Here is a 23,988-nt window from a genome sequence, read left to right on the forward strand (position 1 = left end):
ATCTCTACCAGTGAAAGTCAACAGCCACATTGTGTAAGAGAACTAGGAAAGGCAAAGGTACCTGCAGGATAAGCACTAAGGGAAAGCATAAGTGTGATTAATTGACTTTAGTGTGCAATATGTCATGGTTTGACTTATAAACTTGGTTTGGAATGTTTGTTATGTGCGAGCTTTTATTTTAGCATTGTAGCCAAGAGCTGCAATGGTCAGTAATGGAGGTCAGGTAAGATGTGGTACTGTTGGTGAATGGGGAAGCGTGGTTGCATTCACTGGTATCACAGCTGGATGAGTGAATCATTGAGTGGACAGAAAGGAAATGTGTTGGCTGCTTTCTCCCTCCTTCTCTACCCTGTCCTCCTCTGCTTCCTCAACTGGGTACTGTATAGCTATTGGCAAGGGCTGTGTCTTTATCATGGTGAGATTATGTAGCATGCAGCAGACTATGCCTAATTCTGACATGCACTTTGAAAAATGTGGCAGGGCTCTCCCAGAACAATCCAGGCAGTGAACGCATGACTTAAACACCCTAATGGTCTGCTTGATCACTTTTCGTGTGATAGCATGGCTTTTGTTATATGCTGCCCACATGTGTCATGGTAAGTCTTGTTGTCCAGAAGCCACCTTTGGGCGTGCTGTGATGGCTCAAATGCAGATGGCACAGCAGACTGCCACAAAATAAAGGCATCGTGATTGCTGCTGATATATCAGCTTTGACCTGCACAATGCATTGAGTATGGCCACAGACCAGCTGGACACAGAGGGAGTGGAATCCCTTTCATTCCAGAGCATCTCAGAGTTGACATGCCACACTCACAGAGTGACATGCATTCATTCAATGACACCATGCACCTTTGGTAAGCCTGCAGTCCTTGCGAAGCCATGGGCTCACTCCACCTGATTCTGCCCGACAAGAGAGAATGAAGCGTATTCCCCCCTCTTGGAATGCAGAGCCTCAGTGCAAACAGTGGACAGCACACTGGGAAAAGTTGCAAATATTACTGTTCCAGCCTGGAAAGAGCCCAATACACAAAAGCTCATCAACTCAGTCACCTTTGCAGCCACTGGCAATGCTGTCCTCACCCTGCACTGAAGATTGAAGTTGTAGCTGCAGTAGGTGGCAAATTTTAACATGAACGTCCCTGGAAGACGTCTGACACACTGTTCCTTGCTGAGGTTCAGGTGGGACAATTGCTTCTTGAACACATTTGGATGGATATGGCCTCCCATTGAGAGTCCTCTTCCCCCATTTCCCCTCTTCCAGAAACGTGTCCTCTGTATCACCTCTGTTTACTCTTCTTTTCATCCTGTAGGTCAAGGTGATGCAGGTCTGGGGGCAAGTGATCTAAGCAGAATCCTTGAAGTCAGTAGGAAGTCTTTCAGCATGTGCCACCCTGTTGACTTTAGCTCTGAAAACTACCAAACATTTCTACAATTGTAGAAAAAGCAAGTGGTCTTTAATCAACAGCTAACCTGGAAGCAGTTGATGATTTTTTTAAATAGCACTTGGTGGGGCGGGGGGGGCCTCCTTCCTGCTGCTGAACAGGTGTGTAAGAGACAGTATTAGACGGAGCATTGGGCTCTAAAATTGTGGTGCTGGCATCAAATTAGCATTAAACAGAGATTGACATCATGATCTTCCTGCTCTGTATACTTTAAGCAGATGATCTCTGCTAGTGTGTGCACTCTCACCTTCACTAAAATGCCATCTGACCTGGGTAGCACCAGAGTGTATGCATGTACCATGGACTCCATTTTGGAGGCTAAATGACACCCAAAGCTGCAAAAAATTGGGCACTATGCAACAAAAATTTTACAGCAGTTGTGTTTAAAATATGTGCACACTCAAGACATAATTAGGATAGTTTGTCAGCCAAGAAATGTTTAATAGTCTACAGAACATTTGTTCTATAACAGCAACAGAGAGATTGAGGGACTGGGGATAATTGCAGATGTTGAACATTTTTACCCAATTAGTAAGAAAGTAAATACTTTCACAAGGGGCAGCTTGGCAGTCTGTCAGAATATAATTTCTTTGTAAAGTTGAACAATTGGGCTCTGTTCCAGTTGAATGTGAAAATACCAATAGGTATCTGTTTTCATCCTTCCAAGGGTTTTATTATATGTTTATATTTATTCTCCTTTTAAACAGTATAGGCAGAAATATTGGTGACCCTGCTTTGCTACCATAATTGTGGTGAAGCGGGAAAAGCAATATTCCAGCAGGTTCAGAACCTGACAATGCTGGGGATTCTGGGACTGGACAGACATGCTAAGTAATTCAGGCTGTCAACACAGCTTGAACCCCTGAGAGAGAGGGTGAAGAGGAATAAAGATATGGCATCAGAAAGTTGCCTAGAGGAGAAGTCATCTGGATTGGCAAAAAATAATTGATTCATCAATGCAATTGACCCTCCTTAGCAGAGCTATGATTTTAAAAATCTGCAGATTCCGGAGCATGACCATACCTAATAATCTGATCATTCGCATTTCCACTGGTCCTATTACTATTAGGCAATGTTTTACAGTAGTTCCATATGATCAGGGTTTAGTATTGGGGAGCAGCAGGCATTTTTTTTGGCAAATGTCACCATCATGCTGGCACCAGTCCTTTTTTCATTTACAGATCTCCAGTGGGTGGGAAGAACTTGTGCCTACCTTTTGCTCCCTTGAGAAGCTGCCAGATCTTTAGGACTGTGTGTTCCTGAATCCCTTCTCATTTCTCACCTCTGCAGTGCCTGCTCGTCCTGTTCTAGCACCGTTAGATGTGCTGTGGGCCTCAGGGAAATTCGGAGCTGATAGTTTTACAATCCTTTCATTATGCTGTAAACAGTACTTGGAACAGTTACAAATCAAAGATATTTCAAAAGAAAGCCTATTAAAGGCTCGGGTGGCAGGCATACATAGGGTTTAGCTCAAATGTGGAACTTAACTTGAAATATTTAACACTTAATGGGTGGGTAATAAAAATAAAACACACAATAAATATAAAACAAACCTATAGGAAAGGTACAAAAAGGTTAGATTGTAAAGGTGTGAGAAAATCACCAAAAATGTAGAAGGACAATGTAAGGCTTCCTACACGCATATTAATAGAAAGAGTTACATTAGGGAGCACAGCTGCTGTAAGATAAGATAAGTGTGTATCTAGTGGAGAGTGAAGGAATGACAATGATACTAATGCATCACTTTGCCTCAGTTTTCACAGAGGAGGTGGATATTGGAACTTTACAACCACCAAAAGTTGTAGAGGTTATTGAAAAAGATGCTTAAAGTAGACACATCACTGGAACCAATAGTTTACCTGCAAGGATCTCAAGAGAAGCTGTAGGCATTCAGCTTCCGGTTCTCAGATGAGTGCCTGGGAATCCACGTGGAGCAGGTCAGTGTCATGTGGGACATCCTCATCCCCAGGGATGACAAGAGCAGGCCACCGCACTTGACCAAGAAAGCATGGTGGCAGCCCAGATCAGCAGCCATGATGTTGTGCGGCACACATGGGTGTAGTGCCATAAATGGTTCAACGATCTGCTGTGCTCGGCAAGGATGAGTACCGAGTTGGCATGGATCTGTGTGGATAAGTGAAATTGCACGAGACACATAAAATTGTGGACAATAGGCTTTTTAAATGGCCTTAATTGGCCCTTTAGGTAGCAGAGTTGGCTCCAACTCCTGCGTATGCCTACTGACCTCAATATTGCTCGCTTACACAATGACATCGGGACGCACACCCAGCGTCATTTTGTGCAATTTCATGTGTGCTCAGGTTGGGCGTGCGCCTGACCTAAGAAGGTAACATTCAGGCCCTTAACTTTATAATCATGCAGAGGACAACATGCTAATTAATATTTATATTCAAAGCCAGTTCTGTCTCCATTTAACTTTATATACTAACAATACCATGGAATTTACCGCATATGGAAAATAGTGATAGATTGTTTCCTCTAGTGAGTGAGACAGTAACAAGAACACAAAATTAAGATAATCACAAGAAGGATTAAATGGGTGATTGACAACTGAAAAGTGAGCTTAGAGTTGCCTGATTTTGTACTGCAGTGTTTTATAATTTTATTGCATGAATTTTCTAATTGGTATTATTTCAATACTGGCATCAGCCCATTTATGTGCTTCACCAACAGTATTAAAAAAGTGGCAATTCTAGTCTTTGGTTTCTAAGTAGGCCTTTGAACATAAGTTACTATTTTTTTTTGGCCTGTAGGCATTAATTCTGTTCAGTTGCCAGTTTACTGTTCCAGAAGTTATTGGCTTGATGACATGCATGGGTTTAGTCATGCAATTATATAATATAAAATATTAGCTTTTTGATAAATGCAATAACAAACTGGAAATAAGGTTTTTCATTCCAATAAATTACCATCGAAAACTTCTTCCATACCTGCCATTGAGCAAATCACTTGCTTATAGGATAACTGTAACAGAGGTATTTCCAGCTACATGTTAACATCAATATCAATCGGAATATATCAGCCGTGACTGAACAAAGCAGGAATCCTAGATTCACAGGGGCATAGTGGACCTCATGATGGGAAGAAACAACATCAAGGAACACTTCAAAAACAGAATTACCTGGAAAAACTCAGCAGGTCTGGCAGCATCGGCGGAGAAGAAAAGAGTTGATGTTTCGAGTCCTCATGACCCTTCGACAGAAGTTCTGTCCAAGTTCTGTCGAAGGGTCATGAGGACTCGAAACGTCAACTCTTTTCTTCTCCGCCGATGCTGCCAGACCTGCTGAGTTTTTCCAGGTAATTCTGTTTTTGTTTTTGTTTTGGATTTCCAGCATCCCCAGTTTTTTGTTTTTATCAAGGAACACTTCTATTTTCCTACGTTTTTTTGGAACTAAATTATGTCTTAGCCTATAAAGAGAGATGTGGGGAAGAGGTTATTAAGAAACTGAAAATAATCCCCTGTAACAAAAGCTACTGGCATGATTTCCACAACCTGTGTTTTTTTCAAGTAAAACAAAGCAAGTAATCAGGGGAAGACCTCATGCTGCTAAGAACCTGACATTAGATAAGTGTGAGTACACCGACTATTAACTTAAGAACATCTGTTAAATGGGAAGGTACTTTCACCATAATTTTGTGAAGAAACATTTTTGATTTGACTTTTTATAAAAAGCTGTCCCACAATGTGTAGAAAGAAATTAGATGCCTCATATTGGTCCAAATCATTTTGGTCAACCTTTCATTATAATTTATGGTGATAGGATTATACTCTCAATTATATACACTGGTTATTAAGAAAGTTACTTGGCAATCGCATACAGAATGTCTTGTGGTTGCTAGGAGAGAACTGTTCAGTCTCTTAGTAGCACAGAACATGTGTATTGTTAAAAAAGGGGACCTGCTGTTAAAGATTTTTGTCTTGCACTTATCAGGGCAGATTCATAAAGATATCAATTCTAAAGGGAGTAACAATTTATACTGCATGAGAAGAGAATGCAGATTAGCTGGCAAGTGGACTCTGATTGGCAGTGGCGTTGCATGGACAATAAACCGGGAAACAGTTAACTGCTAAGCTTTTTAAATTCAAACCAGGCAGGTCAACTCTTGATTTGTCAAGGTATTGCCATGGGGAATGAACCAGGGAATGGCTGTTCCCAAAGCTTTCGATTAGTTGAAAAAAGTGCAATGCATGGGCATACTCTTTATTTTTACAAAGGACAGGGCCCTCTGTGTGAATATATGTAGCTTCTAGCATGCATAAGTGAACCACACTATGAGCTCAACTGATAATCTTAAATTAGTTGTCAATTTAATTCTTAGTGCAATCAGGATTAATTAGCAAGTACTGTCCAGTCATGGAATGACATCTAACATTGGACACTATGTTTTGGGCTTTGGAACATGGGCTGGTTGGGTACAGTTAGTACTTTGCCTGTTGTGAACAGCTGAAGGAACATGCTGTTTGATACAATTCACCAGCCATTGGATATATGGTTTACGTGCCTGGCATCACACCGGCACTGAAATTCATAACCGGCATTACTCATTTGTGTGAAATGCAGAACGCCAGAGTACACTTGCCAACCATTTCTCAGGCAGTATAAATTGTTGTTCCCTTCACAGAATCACAGAACCACACAATGCAGAAGAGGCCCATCGAGTCTGCACCGACATATGAGAAACACCTGACCTACCTACCTAATCCCATTTACCAGCACTTGGCCCACAGCCTTGAATGTTATGACGTGCCAAGTGCTCACCCAGGTGCTTTTTAAAGGATGTGAGGCAACCCGCCTCCACCACCCTCCCAGGCAGCGTATTCCAGACCGTCACCACCCTCTGGGTAAAAAGGTTTTTCCTCACATCCCCCCTAAATCTCCTGCCCCCTCACCCCTGAACTTGTGTCGCCTTGTGACTGACCCTTCAACTAAGGGGAACAGCTGCTCCCTATCCACCCTGTCCATGCCCCTCATAATCTTGTACACCTCGATCAGATCGCCCCTCAGTCTTCTCTGCTCCAACGAAAGCAACCCAAGTCCACCCAACCTCTCTTCATAACTTAAATGTTTCATCCCAGGCAACATCCTGGTGAATCTCCTCTGCACCCCTTTCAGTGCAATCACATCCTTCCTATAATGTGGCGACCAGAACTGCATACAGTACTCCAGCTGTGGCCTCACCAAGGCTCTATACGTTCCCAACATGACCTCCCTACTTTTGTAATCTATGCCTCGATTGATAAAGGCAAGTGTCCCATATACCTTTTTCACCACCCCACTAACATACCCCTCCGCCTTCAGAGATTTATAGACACACACGCCAAGGTCCCTTTGTTCCTCAGAACTTCCTAGTGTCATGCTGTTCATTGAACACTTCCTTTTCAAATTACTCCTTCCAAAGTGTATCACCTCATACTTTTCAGAGTTAAATTCCATCTGCCACTTATCTGCCTATTTGATCATCCCATCTATATTTTCTTGCAACCCAAGACACTCAACCTCACTGTTAACCACCTGGCCAAACTTTGTGTCATCCTCAAACTTACTAATCCTATCCCTCACGTAGTCATCTATGTTGCTTATATAAATGACAAATAATAGAGGACCCAGCACTGATCCCTGTGGTACGCCACTGGACACTGGCTTCCAGCCACTAAAGCAGCCTTCTGTCATCACTCTCTGTCTCCTACAACTAAGCCAATTTTGAATCCACCTTATCAAATTACCCTGTATCCCATGTGCATTTGTCTTCTTTATAAGTCTCCCATGTGGGACCTTGTCAAAGGCTTTGCTGAAATCCATATAACCTACATCAACTGCACTACCCTCATCTACACACCTGGTCACCCCCTCAAAAAATTCAATCAAATTTGTTAGGATTGACCTCCCTCTAACAAAGCCATGCTGACTATCCCTGATCAAACCTTGCCTCCCTAAGTAGAGATAGATTCTCTCCTTCAGAATTTTCTCCAATTGTTTCCCTACCACTGACATGAGATTCACTGGTCTGCAGTTTCCTGGCTTATCTCTACAACCCTTCTTAAATAGCGGAACCACATTAGCTGTCCTCCAGTCCTCTGGCACCTCCCCCGTGGCCAGAGAGGAATTAAAAATTTGGGTCAGAGCCCCTGCAATCTCTTCCCTTGCTCCCCTCAGCAGTCTGGGACACAAATCATCTTGACCTGGAGATTTGTCCACTTTTAAGCCTGCCAACACCTCCAATACCTTGTTACTTCCTATATCAATTTGCTCAAGAATCTTGCAGTCTCTCTCCCCGAGTTCCATACCTTCATCCTCATTCTCTTGGGTGAAGACGGATGTGAAGTATTCTTTCAATACTCTACCGATGTCCTCTGGTTCCACCCATAGATTGCCCCCTTGGTCCCTTATGGGCTCTACTCTTTCCCTGGTTATCCTCTTCCCATTGATATACTTATAGAATATCTTGGGATTTTCCCTACTTTTACCAGCCAGAGATTACACATATCCCCTCTTTGCTCTCCGAATTGCTTTCTTAAGCTCCACCTGCACTTTCTGTACTCCACTAATGCCTCTGCTGATTTGCTCCCCTTGTACCTGCTAAAAGCCTTTCTTTTCCTTCTCATCATATCCTGAATATCTCTGGTCATCATTCTTTAGGATTGGTATTCTTGCAAATCTGTCCTGATGAGTGCAAGACAAAAAGCTTCACCAGCACGTCCCTTTTTTCAGCAATACTAAAGAAATATTTAGAAAATGTGGTTAAATAATATTCTTGGTGCCGTTGTGCTAACACAGAATATTCACAGAGCATATTGAGGTAAGGAAAATGTTAACTTTATTGGAACATCTGTTACTGTGAGCTACATCTTACCATGAGGTTGTGCAAGACAGAACAATATCAGGAGACATTGCATCACTTCCTTTGATAATGTGCCTCAATAGCATATCACACAGTTATAATTAATCTCATATACTAGATCTCCCCCGAGTCTCTGATTGTCCCCATTCTACTACATCCAACCACTCCCCACCACAAGTCTCTGACTTTCATTTCTTTTTATAGGGACAACCACTCTGGCGGTTTCACTAGTCTACCCAATGGGCCCTCTGTTCCTTTGGAGGAAATGGGGGATTTGATTCCTGCGTGTGATCTCTCAGGCTCTGCTGGCAGAAGGAGGATTTGTAGATGGCTCAGGTTCACCAGCCTGGTTGTCACCCAGATCTCTCAATGAACACAGCATCTCTGGCCTGTTCAGTTGGGTAGAATACTGCTTTGACTGTGTAGGAGGTTGCTTCTGTGAGGCAATTAATGCACATTTGTTCCATCTCATCATACCATTATCTGTTTGAATGAGGCAGGACCACTTATCCATAATGAGCTTGGCCTTGGATCCAAACTGGCTCTCCTGGTTGCAGGTCTAGCAGGCTATGTGCTTTGTGATGTTTGTCATAGTTCCACGTCTGGCAGGAATAATGCACATCCTCTTTCTCCCTCACCTTGTCCAAGTCTTCAGCTTGTACACATGGCATGAGTGTTTGTGAGAAAGTAGGGAGTAGAGTTCTCAGTCTTCTTCCCATTAGTTCACATGGTGCTAATCCATTTTGGAGTGGAGTTGAATGATAGCTCAGAAATGCAAATTGGATGTTATCATTCTTCTTCAGCAATGATTTCACTGTATGCTCTCCTCTTTCAGTTTTACCACTGGCTTGAGGGTATCTTGGTGAACTGGTAGACAAATGCATATGATGCCGCGAACTCTTTAAAGTATTCATTGGTAAACTGTGGTCCATTGTCTGAGATTACAATGTCTGGGATTCCATGTGTTGCAAATATCTCCTTCAGTGATGTAATCACTGCTTCAGAAGTGTGACCCTGCTGTTGCTTGACTTCTATCTATCTGGATTAGGAGTCGACTACAGTCAAGAACATCTTACCTCTAGGTTCAAAGAGGTCAATCCCAAAATGAGGTGGTGGCATATTGATATTGTCACTAGACTGGTAATTCAGAAATGCAGGGTAATGCTCTAGGGACCTGGGTTCAAATCCCACTAAGGGCAAATGGTGGAATTTGAATTCAATGAAAATCTGGAATTAAAGTCAAATGGTGTTGTGAAAACCCATCTGTGTCACTGATGCCCTTTGGGGAAGGAATTTTGTAATCATTGCCTGGTCTGGCCTACATGTGACTCCAGATCCACAGCGATGTAGTGAACTTTCAAAAATGCCCTCTCTACAAGGTTGATGAAGGGTGGGAAATAAATGCTTGCCCAGCCAGTGATGCCCACATCCCATGAACTGATAAAAAAAATCATGTTGGAAAGGAAGATGACATCAATGGTTCTCTTAAATAGCACAAGTAATACAGTTTGATATCATCTCTTCCAATGGTTTTGGGAGACCTGATCACCAAACTGAATACTTTTCTCTGGCTCAACATGTTGTGATGCTCAAATGTCCCTGGTGTAGCAGAATTAGGATAATAAAAAACTTTCCAAAATCTATACTCATGAGGCCACATGATATGATCTTCTGACATAAGTCTTACATATGAATTGTCCAACCACTGTGTTCATAGCCACTTGTTTCCATGGACATAAAGGTGACTGACTAAACAGAGATTAAGTGAGGCACTATAGACCAATGGGATATGATGGGAGATAAGTGAGGAGGAGGGACATCTGTTACACTTGGATGACCTCGAAGCATTGCATCACATGGAAGAGCCATTCATTAGAGACTTTGAGGCAGAAAAAAATATATATTTATACATGTGCAAAGTACATACAGTGAGTGAGCACCCGTGCCATCATTGTGCTCTCAGAACTTATTCTTTTTTCTAACCCTAACGCTACATCTAGGTGCATCCCCGACATCTGCAGCAGAGGTGGAGGCAGCCTGCTGACTGCTACGCCCTGTTATCTGTGATGAGCTTGCCAGGCATCCTCTGGAGGCCTGAGTTCTGGAGGACCCCAGCCTGTGAAAGGCCTCCTGCTGTGGGCTGGTGCAACCTACTTAGGGTGAGCAGCTGGAGGTGTTAGCGTCACAGGCAGAGGGGATCTGGAGCAACTGGACACCCTTGGAGAGTCCTGGGTAGATTCCTCTGGCTGACGCTCCTCCTCCCTGTGGGTGCCCAAGGGCCCCACCCTGACTCCTTGAGAAGAAGGGGCATCTGGATGGAGGTCCAGGTGTCCATTCCCCCTCGCCTAATCACTGATGGATCCCACTCATGGCTACGTGGATGGTATGCAGGGCCGAGCGCATATCCAGCATAAGCTGCTGGACCAGGGTCTCCATGGCGGATGCCACACTTCCAATAGCGACCTTGATGCACACAAATTTTGGAGCCACGACATCAAACAGAACATGGATGGAGTCTTCCATCCTCCGTTCTAATCTGGTGACGGCCTCTGACAACCCTGCCTGCTGCTCCCCTGCCTGTCTTTGGAGCTCCAACATTTCTCCAAGGGCCAATTCCAAAGGCTCATCATCAGACTCAGCAAGAACCTGGCCTCCAGTCGGCATCCAAGTGTCAGGGACCTTAGTTATCACTGCCTCTGCCTGCTGTGGACACATTTCTATGCTGTGCCCACCAGATAGTGACTCAACACCTGCTCTAGAACTAGGACTCACTGAGGTGTATGTCTCTGCACTGGTGACTGGCCTTCCTCGGATGTTTCCTTAGGATCCTCATCTGAGTGCTCTGGGAGCTGGGACTGATTGGTTGGCTGGTGGTGTCCCTCTGCCTTTTCTTGCTGGTAGCTGTATTGGAGAGAAGAGATAATTAGTGATTGGCTGGATAGTAACCTACATTAAAGAGCAGTGTCAGTGTGTGGGTGATCACGACTGGGTGGACCCTCACTGGCTTGTTGGGTGATGCCAATCGCACCTTCGGTGCGGCAATAGTCCATGACTTCACCAGCCAGCTCTGCCGCCTGCCCCTCGAAGGGGATAAGTGGCCTTAACTGCGCTATCCACACTCTGGTCTGGGATCTCTCCCTCTTGTTGTAGGCGATCTTGTCCTGCATAAAGACAGATGGAGCGCAAACAGCATGGACACAAGAACAGATCATAAGCAGGCAAGCCTGCTGTGTGTGGCATGGTCTTATGTAAGGGCTGAAGATGTGACTTGTGCAGGATGTCACAAGGAGATGATGATGTTAAGTGTGTGTGATAGAATCAGTGGTGACGTCCCTTGTGCTGGTAGTATGTGAGATCCCTGTGGACTGTAATGCTGCAAATACCTGATGGTTTTATGAGAGTGTGAGTTGAGATTGAAGAGAAGGTTGGCTTACCCTGGCAGAGCGGATGAGATCATTCATCCTCTTCTTGCACTGCAGGGTGTTCCTCTTCTGAGGTCCACAGACACCGACCTCCCTGGCAACCTCCCCCCAAGCCGGTGTGGTGAGGTTGGTGGACCTCCTGCTACCATTTCCGGGAAAGAGGACCTCCCGCCGAGCCTGGACAGCCTGGAGGAGACTCTTCAGGCACTTGTCACTGAGGGTGGGGGCAGGCGACCTGTTTCTTCCTGGGCCCACACTTGCCACAACAAGTCCTGGGCTGTAGAGAGTGAATGTGTGCGTGTGGGGGCAGTTTAAATATGGCTGCCAGAACTTCAGCCCCCTGAGGTAATGGCGGGTCAGATAATCCCAGCCTGTCCTGTCACGAGATTTGCTGAACTGCTCATTTATGCATAAATAAAGAGCTGAAAAGCAGACGATCTGGCATGGAGACCCAGCAAGAATCATGCTGACTTTCCCGCTCACAACTGCACTTGGTCTCCAGAGCGGCAAATTCCACACATAGTCTACAATAACCATGTTGCAATCAGTTATTCAGCTCAAATAAACACTGCCCTGCATAAAGAGGAAGGGACCATATGTTGACACTCAGAATTTTGCAGTTAACTGAATAACTATGTTACAAGAGCCACTTTCGATCTGCAAGTTGAAATCTTTGTTTGATTTCATCCATGTGGGTATGAAGGGCTTTCCCATCAATTTAAGCTTTTGATTCACTCACCTTATTTATATTTCCACTTGTGTACAATCAACAGTAGTCTAGGAAAACCTGAAATGACATCAAACTTTTGCTGTTTGGCTAACTATGTGCCTACAATTTTAGAGGAATGAATGAGCCTGTCAGCGCTCAGGTACAGTGCATCTGTCAACTCTTGAGGGCAGATGGACAAGGTGCCTTGCCAAATATCATCGGCATCTCTCCATAACTTTCCTTGTAGCAAAAGGAAGAGACTAAAATGCTATGTCTGATAATACTACCGGAAGAGCAATGAGTTATGGAGATACCCTATACATTAATGGTGCTAAATCTCCTGTTAACAATAACAATACCTATTTATATTGTGCCTTTAGCGTAATAAAATGGCCCAAGGCACTTCACAGCAAGCAACTCCATAAACTTGCCTTACATAAGAAATAGGAGCAGGAGGAAGCCATTTGGCCCCTCAAGCCTGCTCTGTCATTCAATAAGATCATGCTTAATCTGATTGTGGTCTTAACTCTGCTTTCCTGCCTGCATCCCCTTCCCCCTTAACCCTTGACTCCTTTGTAGATCAAAGCTTCTGTGTGTCTTTGTCCCATATTCCTTAATATAGTTGGTTAACAGAAATCGATTGGTCAGTTTTAAAATGAACAATTGTCCTGGCATCAATTGCTGTTTGCAGAAGAGAATTCCAAATGTCTACCACCCTGTGTGTGTAGAAATGTTTCTTAATTCCAATCCTGAAAGATCTGGCTCTAATTTTTAGACTAGCCCCTGCCTTCCCCCAAGTCTTAGACTCCCAAACCAGTAGTAATAGTTTTTCTATAATGTTCCCAGTGTTGTCCAAAAGTAATGGCATACATTCCATTATATTAATGATTCTCATTTTCATCACCATCAGTTAGCACTCTGCTGCAAAACATAACTAGGATAATTTCACTCTAGCAGGGATGTGGCACTTAAAGGAGGTGCAGGTCAGAGATAGATCTCTAAGACTGGAACCTGTGACAGTGACATGGAGAAGCTGTCCAGCACGTTCTGGCATTGCAACAACAATATGCACAACAGAGCCTCTCTGCTCTTCATGTGCCACCTTTTCAGAAATACCAAGTAAAAATGGATGAGTCAACAGCAACTATTGTTTCCACAGTTATACCTCGGAGTAAATAAAAGTAAGTATAGAGGAATAAGCGCAAAGTCAGCTTGGTTGTCAAAGAAAACAAGATGGGTTGCTGATTTGGGTTGGAACAGTAGCTTATATTTCCAGCATTCAGTTTTTCTTTTTATTTCTAAATAACAGAAGAAAGCTGTCTGGCTGCTCTACATGGAGAACCAAAAGCCTCCAGAATTCTGAAACATGACTGGAGCGTGTACTGAGAATTTATTTTTGCAACTTTTCTTTTCTACAAGCAGTAAGGCAATAAATCACTGCAGAGAATGTGTTACCTCTTTATATATCACCTTCACTATTTTAGTTACAATGCTTCATAGCATTACATGGATAGAATTAACAGCAGTGAAACAGGCCATTCAGCCCCACTGGTCCATGCTGGTGTTTATACTCCAGACAAGCCTCCCCCACCTTATTGCATCACAGCCACTCAGCCAGCTTATATTTCATCACATTTCTATTTTTCCTTAGTTCTGATGAAGAGTCATACGGACTCGAAACATTAACTGTATTCCTCTCTGCAGATATTGTTGGATCTACTGAGTTTTTCCAGCTATTTTTGTTTTTGTTACAGACCCTTCTGTTATTTTTCCTTCATGTATTTACCTAGCTTCCCCTTATAAGCATTTACCACTCCATGTGGCAGCAAGTTCCACATTCTATCTACTCCCTGGATAAAGAGGTTCCTCTTGAATTCTTTACTGGATTTATTAGTAATTATCTTAAATTCACAGCCCCTAATGTTAACCTGTTTATTTTAAATGGGCTAACGCTTGAACTAAAAAAGCAGAGGAATGCTGTACAAATGTGTTAGGCGTTTGTCAGCTAAGAACAGAAACATCAATTTCTAATCTATAATTACAACAATATTTTTCTTCTTAATTTAACCTATAGCAATGATGCATGAATCTGGCGCACACTAGCGTTGCTTCTCTGTGACATATATATTCAAACTGTGACTTGCTTTGTTCAAGGTCTAGATATTAATCTGTGAAAAGATTATAACCTATTTCTGTAACTTGAACACAGTATTTATGAAACAATTGAAGTTGAAGGTTTATTTTAATTTTCTTTTCCAGTGCTTGACTATTGAACGACTCGGTCGACGATCCCTTCTCATTAGTGGATTTGGTTTCATGTCACTGTTCTTTGGGCTGCTCACAATCTCGCTTAATCTACAGGTATATAAATTCAAATATCACCTTTATCAAACCTTGGCTCTTTCCAGAACCCTCCTGTTGGATCCTCTCATGCATAATTTGTTGCTCTCCTGTATTTTGAAGGCAATTATTTCACCTTGTGTCCTGCTGTTCTCATGTCTGCATGTTTTGGAAGATTTTGATTGTGTAAACTCAATGCCCAATGGATAGTATCTGAATCTTGTACTGCCTCCCTGGAGCATTGACGCTTTGTCATGTATATACAACTCAATGAAATATCTTAAGGCCAAAGTAAAGCAAAGATGAAGGTGAAAATTTCACTTGTTGTGGCTCACTGGCCAGTTTGATGATAGCAAACACTGTTGATATTATCTGGCACAGAATGTTGTGACTGCGTCAGGCTTAAATATGGGATCTTGTTGCATCTAAAGCCAAGTTCTATTGTGTTCCCTGGTCAACCCATTCAGCAGTGGTGTGTTAATCATGGCTCAGTTGGCTGCACTTTCACCTCTGGATCAGAAGGTTGTGGGTTGAAGTCCCACTCCAGGACCTGAGCACAAAGTTCAGGCTGACGTTGTAGTGAATACTGAAGTGTTGGAGGTGCTATGTTTCAAATGAGATAACTGAGACCCTGTCTGCCCTCTCAGGTCTCGGGCACTGTTTTAAATAGCAGGGGAGTTATATCCAGTGTCCTTGCCAATATTTATCTCTCAAATCAACATCACAAAAACAAATCATCTGATCATTTACACATTCTGAGAGCCATGTATGCAAATTGGCTGCTATGTTTCCTACGTTACAACAGTGGCTACACTTCAAAAGTACTTAATTTGGGACACTCTGAGGCTGTGAAAGGCACTACATAAATGTAAGGTCTTTCTTTCTTTGATCCCTTTTGACCTTCCTGATTAACATTACCATTGAAAGGGAGACAAATCTTTACATTTCTTTTCTCATTACAGGCCCATTAGGTGATTAATTCCAAGATAGCATATTTATATTCTTGACTTATGCACACTGTCCACCAGCACATTGGTGGGTCATGCCTCACAGACAGAAAGGTTGGCACTACATGAGGAGCACTTCACATGTGAGCAGGAGCAGTTGCTGGAGGCAGAGACAACTGTGGAGAGATCCGTCAGAGGCCTGAGGAAACCTCCAGCCGTGTTCACCTCAAGGGAGATGCTGAGCCTCAGCGCTCATACACCAAGCAGTTACCTATGGAGCAGCAATGGGAAATGTAGGGGCATTTGACGGAATTTCCAGAGAGGGAGCGGTCGATGAAGCTGGAGGAGTCCTTCATGGCTATAGTGCAGTTATGTCTCAGGCTTTTGAATGCATGACCATCGCCATTGAAAGAGTGGCCAACCTCATGGACAGTCATTTGCAACAGGCCAATGAGTGTATGCAGGCATACAACAGTGACCTCCAGATGTTGGCGGCAACCTTGAGAATCATTGATCACGCACTTGGCTTGATGGTCGAACACTACATTGAAATGCAGCCAAGTGCTCTCCTACTCTTGGTTAGCAGGGAATTGAAGTTGGTTCCTGAGAGGGAAGAGGTAGATAGGGATGGGGGCAGTGGGGGCTCTCCTCAAGGCAAGCCCAGTCCACTGATCATGACCTCAGCCCTTCTAGCTATACTAGGATCTGGTTGGCACAAGTACAGTGCTGCATGGTACTGCCCTCAGTTGAAATGTGCATGAAAGAAGGTGTAATGGGCTTTTCTGGCATGCAGGTTTGACTGTGGCAGGATGCATCATAGGTACCTCCAGATGGTTATCCTCACCATGCCCTCCTCCCACTCCTCTGAGGAAGCCGGGTGCTCCCCACCTTCCTCTTGCACTAGATCCACTCCTGTTTGAAGTGCAAGATTGAGTGGGGTACAGCACACCACCATAATAAAGGAGACCCTTGTCTGCTCATAATCAAGAGCACCTCCAGATTGGTCAAGGCATGAAAATCACACTTTCAGCAAGCCAGTGGTCAGGTTTTCAGCTGGGACCCTTTGTCTCCTAGCACCCATCCAATGAGGCTGTGCGCAGGTGTGAAGTGCTGAGGTACCTGAGACTGCTGAAGGATAAAAGAGTCACAAAAGTTTCCTGGAAAATTTGCAAACACCTGCAGGATCGTTTGTGGTGGTTGAATACCAGGTGGACATTGAAGGAGTGGAATCCCTTCTGATTCACAATCCGCTCCACAGGTGAGAGTGCAACCAACTGAGCCATGGTTAACACACCACTGCTGAATAGGTTGACTAGGGAACACAACAGAACTTGGATTTAGATGCAACAAGATGTTGTTGCAATGGATACTTGATCAACACATGTGTGGACTCAGTTATACCCTGGATCTGTTGAAATCCTGCCAAGAGGGCACAGAGTTCAGCTTTGGGAGCTTGGCTGACGACAGCCATGTTGAACTCAATGTATAGCGATGCCCTCCCAAATAAGGGATCCACCACCTGGCTGATGCAGTTGTCGGCTGCAGATTGAGAGATCCTGCAAATGTCAGTAGCTGAGCCTTGGAACGTGCAGGGTGCAAAAAAAATTGAGACTTAACTGCCACGGGCAAATGGGTGACCACCTGCTCCTATTGGCCTTCGGTCTTCCTCCAAGGGGGCACAAGAGTTCTGCGAACACCTGACACAAGAGCTGCAGGCTTCAGAGGCACTGCTGCTCCTCTGGGCTGTAGACCTTGTGCAGAGGACGGTGCCCCCCTCGAGGGGCTAGCCTGAGACCATGCCCTCCGCTCCATCCAATTGTATGCGGCTGTGCAGAATGCTGAAGGCGCTGCTCTCCTGCAGTTGTTGTCACTGTTGCTCTGGCTGTTGAGCTGGACGACACTACAGCTTCTCCTCAATGGTCCACCCTCTTTCAGAGTATGTGTACCCCCTGTCGCTCACAGACTAAAAGGTCGGGAGTCCTATAGAGTCTTCTCAATGAAATGGCATCAAGTTACTTATGCTGGAGACTATTGAATAGATTTGCCTCAAGGAGTTGATCCTTGCAGCATGTGCCTTTAACTATGCATGGCCTATTGCCTGCCACTTTGCCTCTAATACTACTGATTTCATGTTGGTTTCAGCTTGCAATGACCTCTCACTGTGCACTCACCTTTTCTAACTTGCCAAGTTGCTGACACAGGGTGGAATTATCTCAGATTTGCACTAAGTGCAGTAGCCAGCATGAATAAAGTAATTTTACCCGCCGGCTGCAATGGCGGATTTTCGTACTGTATCGTCCCATTCCCGGCACTCATTAATAATACATGCATGGGAAACTCGCTGGATCACTGGTGGGGAGGCATCTGATTCGCTCGCCCCGCCATCACCTCAGGCCTTCACTAATCCGGGTGTCATGTTTAGAGGGCACCCCTGCACAGAGCTAGCACTCTCTAATGGATCGAAAGCTGCTGAAAAGTCATGGCTGTCAAAGGGAGGAAACATGCTGCCCCCAAGTTCAGCAACACCTTCCTCGGGCATCTGCTGGGCAGCAGAGGCCTGCCATGAATTCCTCTACCCCAGTTCTAGGTGAAGACCAGCAAGCAAGGTCACCAATCCTGCAGGGGAGGTAGTGGCAGTGGCGGTCAGCGCCAATGCCCTGCAGAAGAGGATAGCCACCCAGTGCTGAAAGAGGGTGAATGATCTCCTCCGTTCCACCAGAGTAAGTCATTCTTCTCATCACTCTCAACTCACACACTCACAAACCAATCACACATCCACAGGATCTTACCCACTGCCAGTTCAAGGCCACTATTCACTCTCTCACACACCTTCATCTGCCCTGTGGATCGTGTCCTCACTCCATCCATGGCACCAGTCACCACCCACACATGCCAGGCATCTTTTTCATCTGGCTTGGCAGGCATCCTGTTTACACTCTCATTATCTGTCTTTCATGCAGGACAAGCTGGCACATAACAAAAGGGAGAGGTCGCAGACTGGTGAAGGAATGCCTGACATCAAAATCCTCACAGCCTTTGAAAATTGAATCATCCAGTTCGATATGGACTACTCTTGTGCTGATGGTGAGGTCGGCAGTGCTCAGTGAGGATCCAGCAGTGCAACAGTCATCAGACAACTATGCTGTGAGTGAGTTCCACTGTTCTGCAGTCCCCTGCCATGCACTAAATATCTCTCCTTGTTTTCGCAGACACATCTAGGAAGCAGACAAAAGGGTCCCTGAGCCAGGTCCTCGCCTCAAGTCCTGAGGACACCTTGGAAGAAGAATCTAGGACACCCTAATTGAAGACCGATCACAGTGCGCACCCACATCCTCCACCAACACAGCGACACACACCTTGCTGGGACCTAGTTCTAGAGTAAACTCGGGGCCACAATCTGGTAAGCACATCACACTCTCTGATCCACAGCAGGTGGCGGTGGGGACTTCCAAGGTTTCTGGCACTTGGAGGACCACTGGAGCCACTGCTGAGTCTGAGACAGATGAGGAGCCTCTGGACGTGATCATACCTCAGTTGCTGGACCTGCAAAGGCAAACATAGAAACAGAGAAAATAGAAGCAGGATCCTCACTGAGCCTGCTCCACCATTCATTATAATCATGGCTGATCATCCAACTCAACAGCCTGCTCCCACTTTCCCCCATATCCTTTGATCCCTTTCACCCTAAGAGCTATATCTACACTCCTTCTTGAAAACATACAATGTTTTGGCCTCAACTACTTTCTGTGGTAGTGGATTCCACAGGCACACCACTCTCTGGGTGAAGAAATTTCTCCTCATCTCAGTCCTAAATGGTCTACCCCGTATCCTCAGACTGTGACCCCTGGTTCTGGTCTCTCCCACCATCAGGAACATCCTTCCTGCATCTACCCTGTCTAGTCCTGTTAGAATTTTATAGGTTTCTATGAGATCTGAACTCCAGCGAATATAATCCTAACCAACACAATCTCTCATCATATGTCAGTCCCACCATCTCAGGAATCAGTCTGGTAAACCTTCGCTGCACTCCCTGTATAGCAAGAACATCCTTCCTCAGATAAGGAGATCAAAACTGCACACAATATTCCAAGTGTGGTCCCACCAAGGCCCTGTATAATTGCAGCAAGACATCCCTGCTCCTGTACTCGAATTCTCTCGCTATGAAGGCCAACATACCATTTGCCTTCTTTACCACCTACTGCACCTGCATGCTTACCTTCAATGACAGGTGTGTAAGGACACCCAGGTCTCATTGCACAGTCCCCTCTCTCAATTTATAGGCATTCAGATAATAACCTGCCTTCCTGTTTTTGCTGCCAAAGTGGATAACCTCACATTTACCCACATTATACTGCATCTGCCATGCATTTGCCCATTCACTCAGCTTGTCCAAGTCACACTGAAGCATCTCTACATCCTCCTCACAGCTCACCCTCCCACCCAACTTTGTGTCATCTGCAAATTTGAAGATATTACAATTAGTTCCGGCATCTAAATCTTTAATATATATTGTGAATAGCTGGGGTCCTAGCACCAATCACTGCAGTACTCCAATAATCACTGCCTGCCATTTGGAAAAAGACCTGTTTATTACTACACTTTGTTTCATGTCTACCAACCAGCTTTCTATCCATCTCAGTACACTACCCCCAATCCCATGCACATTAATTTTACACACTAATCTCTTATGTGGGACTTTGTCAAAAGCCTTTTGAAAGTCCAAATAAACCACATCCACTGGCTCCCCCTCATCCACTCCACTATTACATCCTTGAAAAATTCCAGTAGATTTGTCAAGTATGATTTCCCTTTTGTAAATCCATGCTGACTCTGTCAGATTCTGCCACTGTTTTCCACATGTTCAGCTATTAAATCTTTTATAATGGACTCTAGAATTTTCCCCACTACTGACGTCAGGCTGACTGGTCTATAAATCCCTGTTTTCTCTCTACCTCCGTTTTTAAATAGTGGGGTTACATTAGCTACCATCCATTCTGTAGGAACTGTGCCAGAGTCTATAGAATCTCGGAAGATGACCACCAATGCATCCACTAATTCTAGGGCCACTTCCTTAAGTACTCCGGGATGTAGATTATCAGGCCCTGGGGATTTATCAGCCTTCAATCCCATCAATTTCTCCAACACCATTTCCCTACTAATACTGATTTCTTTCAGTTTCTCCCTCCCACTAAACCCTGTGTTCCCCAACATTTCTGGTATGTTATTTGTGTACTCCTTTGTGAAGACAGAACCAAAGTATGTGTTTAATTGGTCAGCCATTTCTTTGTTCCCCATTATAAATTCCCTTGTTTCTGACTGCAAGGGACCTACATTTGTCTTCACCAATCTTTTTCTCTTCACAAAACTATAGAAACTTTTACAGTCAGTTTTTATGTTCTTCGCAGGCTTACTCCCATACTCTATTTTCCCCTTCTTAATCAATCCCTTGGTCCTCCTTTGCTGAATTCTAAAGTGCTCCCAATCCTCAGTTTGTTGTTTCTTCTGGCCAATTTGTATGCCTTTTCCTTGGATCTAATACTATCTCTAGTTTCCCTTATAAGCCGTGGCTTGGCCACCTTTCCGATTTTACTTTTGCGCCAGACAGGAATAAACAATTGTTGCAGTTCACCCATGCGCTCTTTGAACATTTGCCATTGCCTATCCACCGTCATCCTTTTAAGTAACATTTCCCAATCCATTATAGCCAACTCACATCTCATATCTTCGTAGTTTCCTTTATTAAGATTCAGGACCCTAGTCTCAGAATCAACTACGTTACTCTCCATCTTGATGAAGAATTCTATCATATGGTGCACACGAGTGAAATATCGTGCGAGTGCGCGATGATGTTGGGAAGCTCGCCTGACATCATCTCGCACTATTTCATGTCCATTTGGGTCAGGTGCATGCCCATCTGCGGGACATAAAATTCTGGCCTGAGAACTTTATTCCATTTCCTCTAAGCATGGGTCCTGAGGTCTGCCTATGGGGGTGCCAGGGTGGGGGCTGGAAGAGGGCGGGCAGGTGAGTTGGCATGGAGGGTGTAAGGGCATGGGTTGGCACTAAGTTGGCATATAACCTATTAAGTCCCATGGGAGGTGAGTGGGGTCATAGCTTGGCATGGAAGGAATTTAGGGATTCTAGGAGATTGGCAGAGGGGCATATGTTGGAATAGGGGCGATAAAGGACCATTGGGTGGGGTTGGTAGAGGGGTATATGTTGGCGTAGATGTTATAAAGGGCCATGGGGTTGGTAGGGGGGCATATATTGGCATAGGGCCTATAAAGAGTGATGGGGATGAATAGTGGTCATAGGTTTGCATGGAGGGTTGGGTGGGGGTCATGAGTTGGCATGGGTTGACATAAACGGGGCATTGGGATTGTATGGGGGTGAAGGGGTGTGAGGAGGTGAGGGTCATAGGGCTGTCTTTGTTTTTTTTTGCAGTTGGGACAAAGTGCCAGATCAAAGTGCTGGCTTTTCACCCAGCCAGCCTCCGCACCTAGCAGCCCCTGTGCTGCCTTCTTATGTTGGAGTGAAAATTCAGGCCATAGAGTACTCTTGTAAAAGGAATCTTGGATGTTTAGGAACCATCTCCCATTGCTAGAAAGTCCAAAAAGGACTCCTGATTCTAAACGTTTATTAGAGACATTTTGGCATGTTTAAACTGCGTAAGCCAAAAGAAATAAGTACTCACTGTAATTTTTACTCCAAAGATGCTGTCTACAATATATAGCTGTTTGACTAATTCATGGTTGCACCTTCCAAAGATACCAGCTCCAATTAGACCTGCCTTGGCTTCTCTTAAAGTGATAACTATCAAGATTTTTTTCCTGAACAATATATGCTTACGATAGGCATTAGACGTGTTATAATACCAGCGTTAATATTACTGATTTGGAGGTAATATTGCACTGTAATTGTTTTCTAAAGATTTAAAGCAATTTTGTGTCTTAACAAGTGACAGGGATTCTTGACATTGTGATTATGTAACTTGGGACTTCATGTTTCTCTGACAGAACAAAGTTTTCTGGATGCCTTATTTGAGTGTAGTCTCCATTCTTGGTGTAATAGCATCATTCTGCATTGGTCCAGGTAAGGTTTAAAGTAATACTACAGAGCAACTTTTTAATAATAACCGTTATAAGCATAATCATTAAGAGTATTCACTGCACAGGGTAAAGTTATATTGTTGCTTTGATGCGAAGAATGTTCACTTTGCACTGAAGTAGAAATAAGAATATTGCCTGGAATTTCCATGATAGATCTCCAGTAGGGAATCAAAAAAACCCTGGAGAAATTATGTAAGAGACTAAAAATGGCTCATTGCTGCACTTGAAAGGTTTCTGCCAATCCTTCATTGAAATCAAGAGAACCCTGTGGTAACTCAAGGTACATAACTCTAGCATCCAGTATCAACCTTTCTGTGAAGCAAAGTGATGCAAGTGTCCTTGAAACGGACACTTTCACATCATTTGAGCTTGCCATTTTGTGGAATATAGCTCCAGTAAACTACAAGCCTAGACATCCTCTATACTTTATACACATATAAAGTTTTGTTTTAAATGTTTTGAAAGAGTGACATTCTCACCTATGCTCTCAGAACATTTAAAAATTAATTAAAATTGAATGATCCCCTGCACACAGCTATAAACCCTCATCCATAGATGTACCTCTGACCAAGAGAACTTGATTTGGAGTAGGCGTGAGGTAAAGTAAAGACTGAACCTCCTGTAAATATGCAGAAAGTCCATCAGCACCTAAAAGAGAAATGATAAGTTACTTAATGTCATGATCTGGGTATGAGCTGGCAGGCAAAGTAGGAGGGAACTTCCTCTGCTATGTATTGAGAAATTTATCTCTGATGCTTCAAGCAGAAGTCCTACAGCAAGTATGATCCAGATGCTGTAAGTTTGGAACCACTTCTCTACCTACTGGTCTCAGACACTAAATACACTCCTGGCAAAAGTTGTGAAATCAAGTTTCGTATTGAGCTATAACCTTAAACAGCTAACAATGCATTCATACAGTGACTCTCAACAGGTTAGAGATTACCACTAATAGTAAAGCAGATCACTGCCCAGTTTTAACATCACATTTTTATCTCAAATTCCTCCTTTTGTCACATAACATGAATAACTTATGAGTTTACTTATAGGCAAAGTATTAATTAACTCTGCCTCCACATCTTCCAACAGTGCTGATTATGGTATTGACTGAGTCTTAAGTTTTCATTTGATTTAGTTGTGTAACTTCCTCTGTGGCAGATC

General features: G+C 43.9%; 1 protein-coding gene across 1 annotated transcript in view; it reads left to right on the top strand.

Annotated features, from left to right (window-relative positions):
* The window catches only part of slc2a9l2 (solute carrier family 2 member 9, like 2), a 492,038-nt gene that overhangs the window by 345,824 nt on the left and 122,226 nt on the right, over positions 1-23,988 (top strand). Inside the window, exons 10-11 of the mRNA XM_041191251.1 lie at positions 14,694-14,795; positions 22,738-22,813. Of these exons, the coding sequence (XP_041047185.1) occupies positions 14,694-14,795; positions 22,738-22,813 (178 nt within the window). The remainder of the gene's footprint in view (positions 1-14,693; positions 14,796-22,737; positions 22,814-23,988) is intronic.

Source organism: Carcharodon carcharias, chromosome 1, assembly GCF_017639515.1.
Source record: "Carcharodon carcharias isolate sCarCar2 chromosome 1, sCarCar2.pri, whole genome shotgun sequence".
Taxonomy (NCBI): Eukaryota; Metazoa; Chordata; class Chondrichthyes; order Lamniformes; family Lamnidae; genus Carcharodon; species Carcharodon carcharias.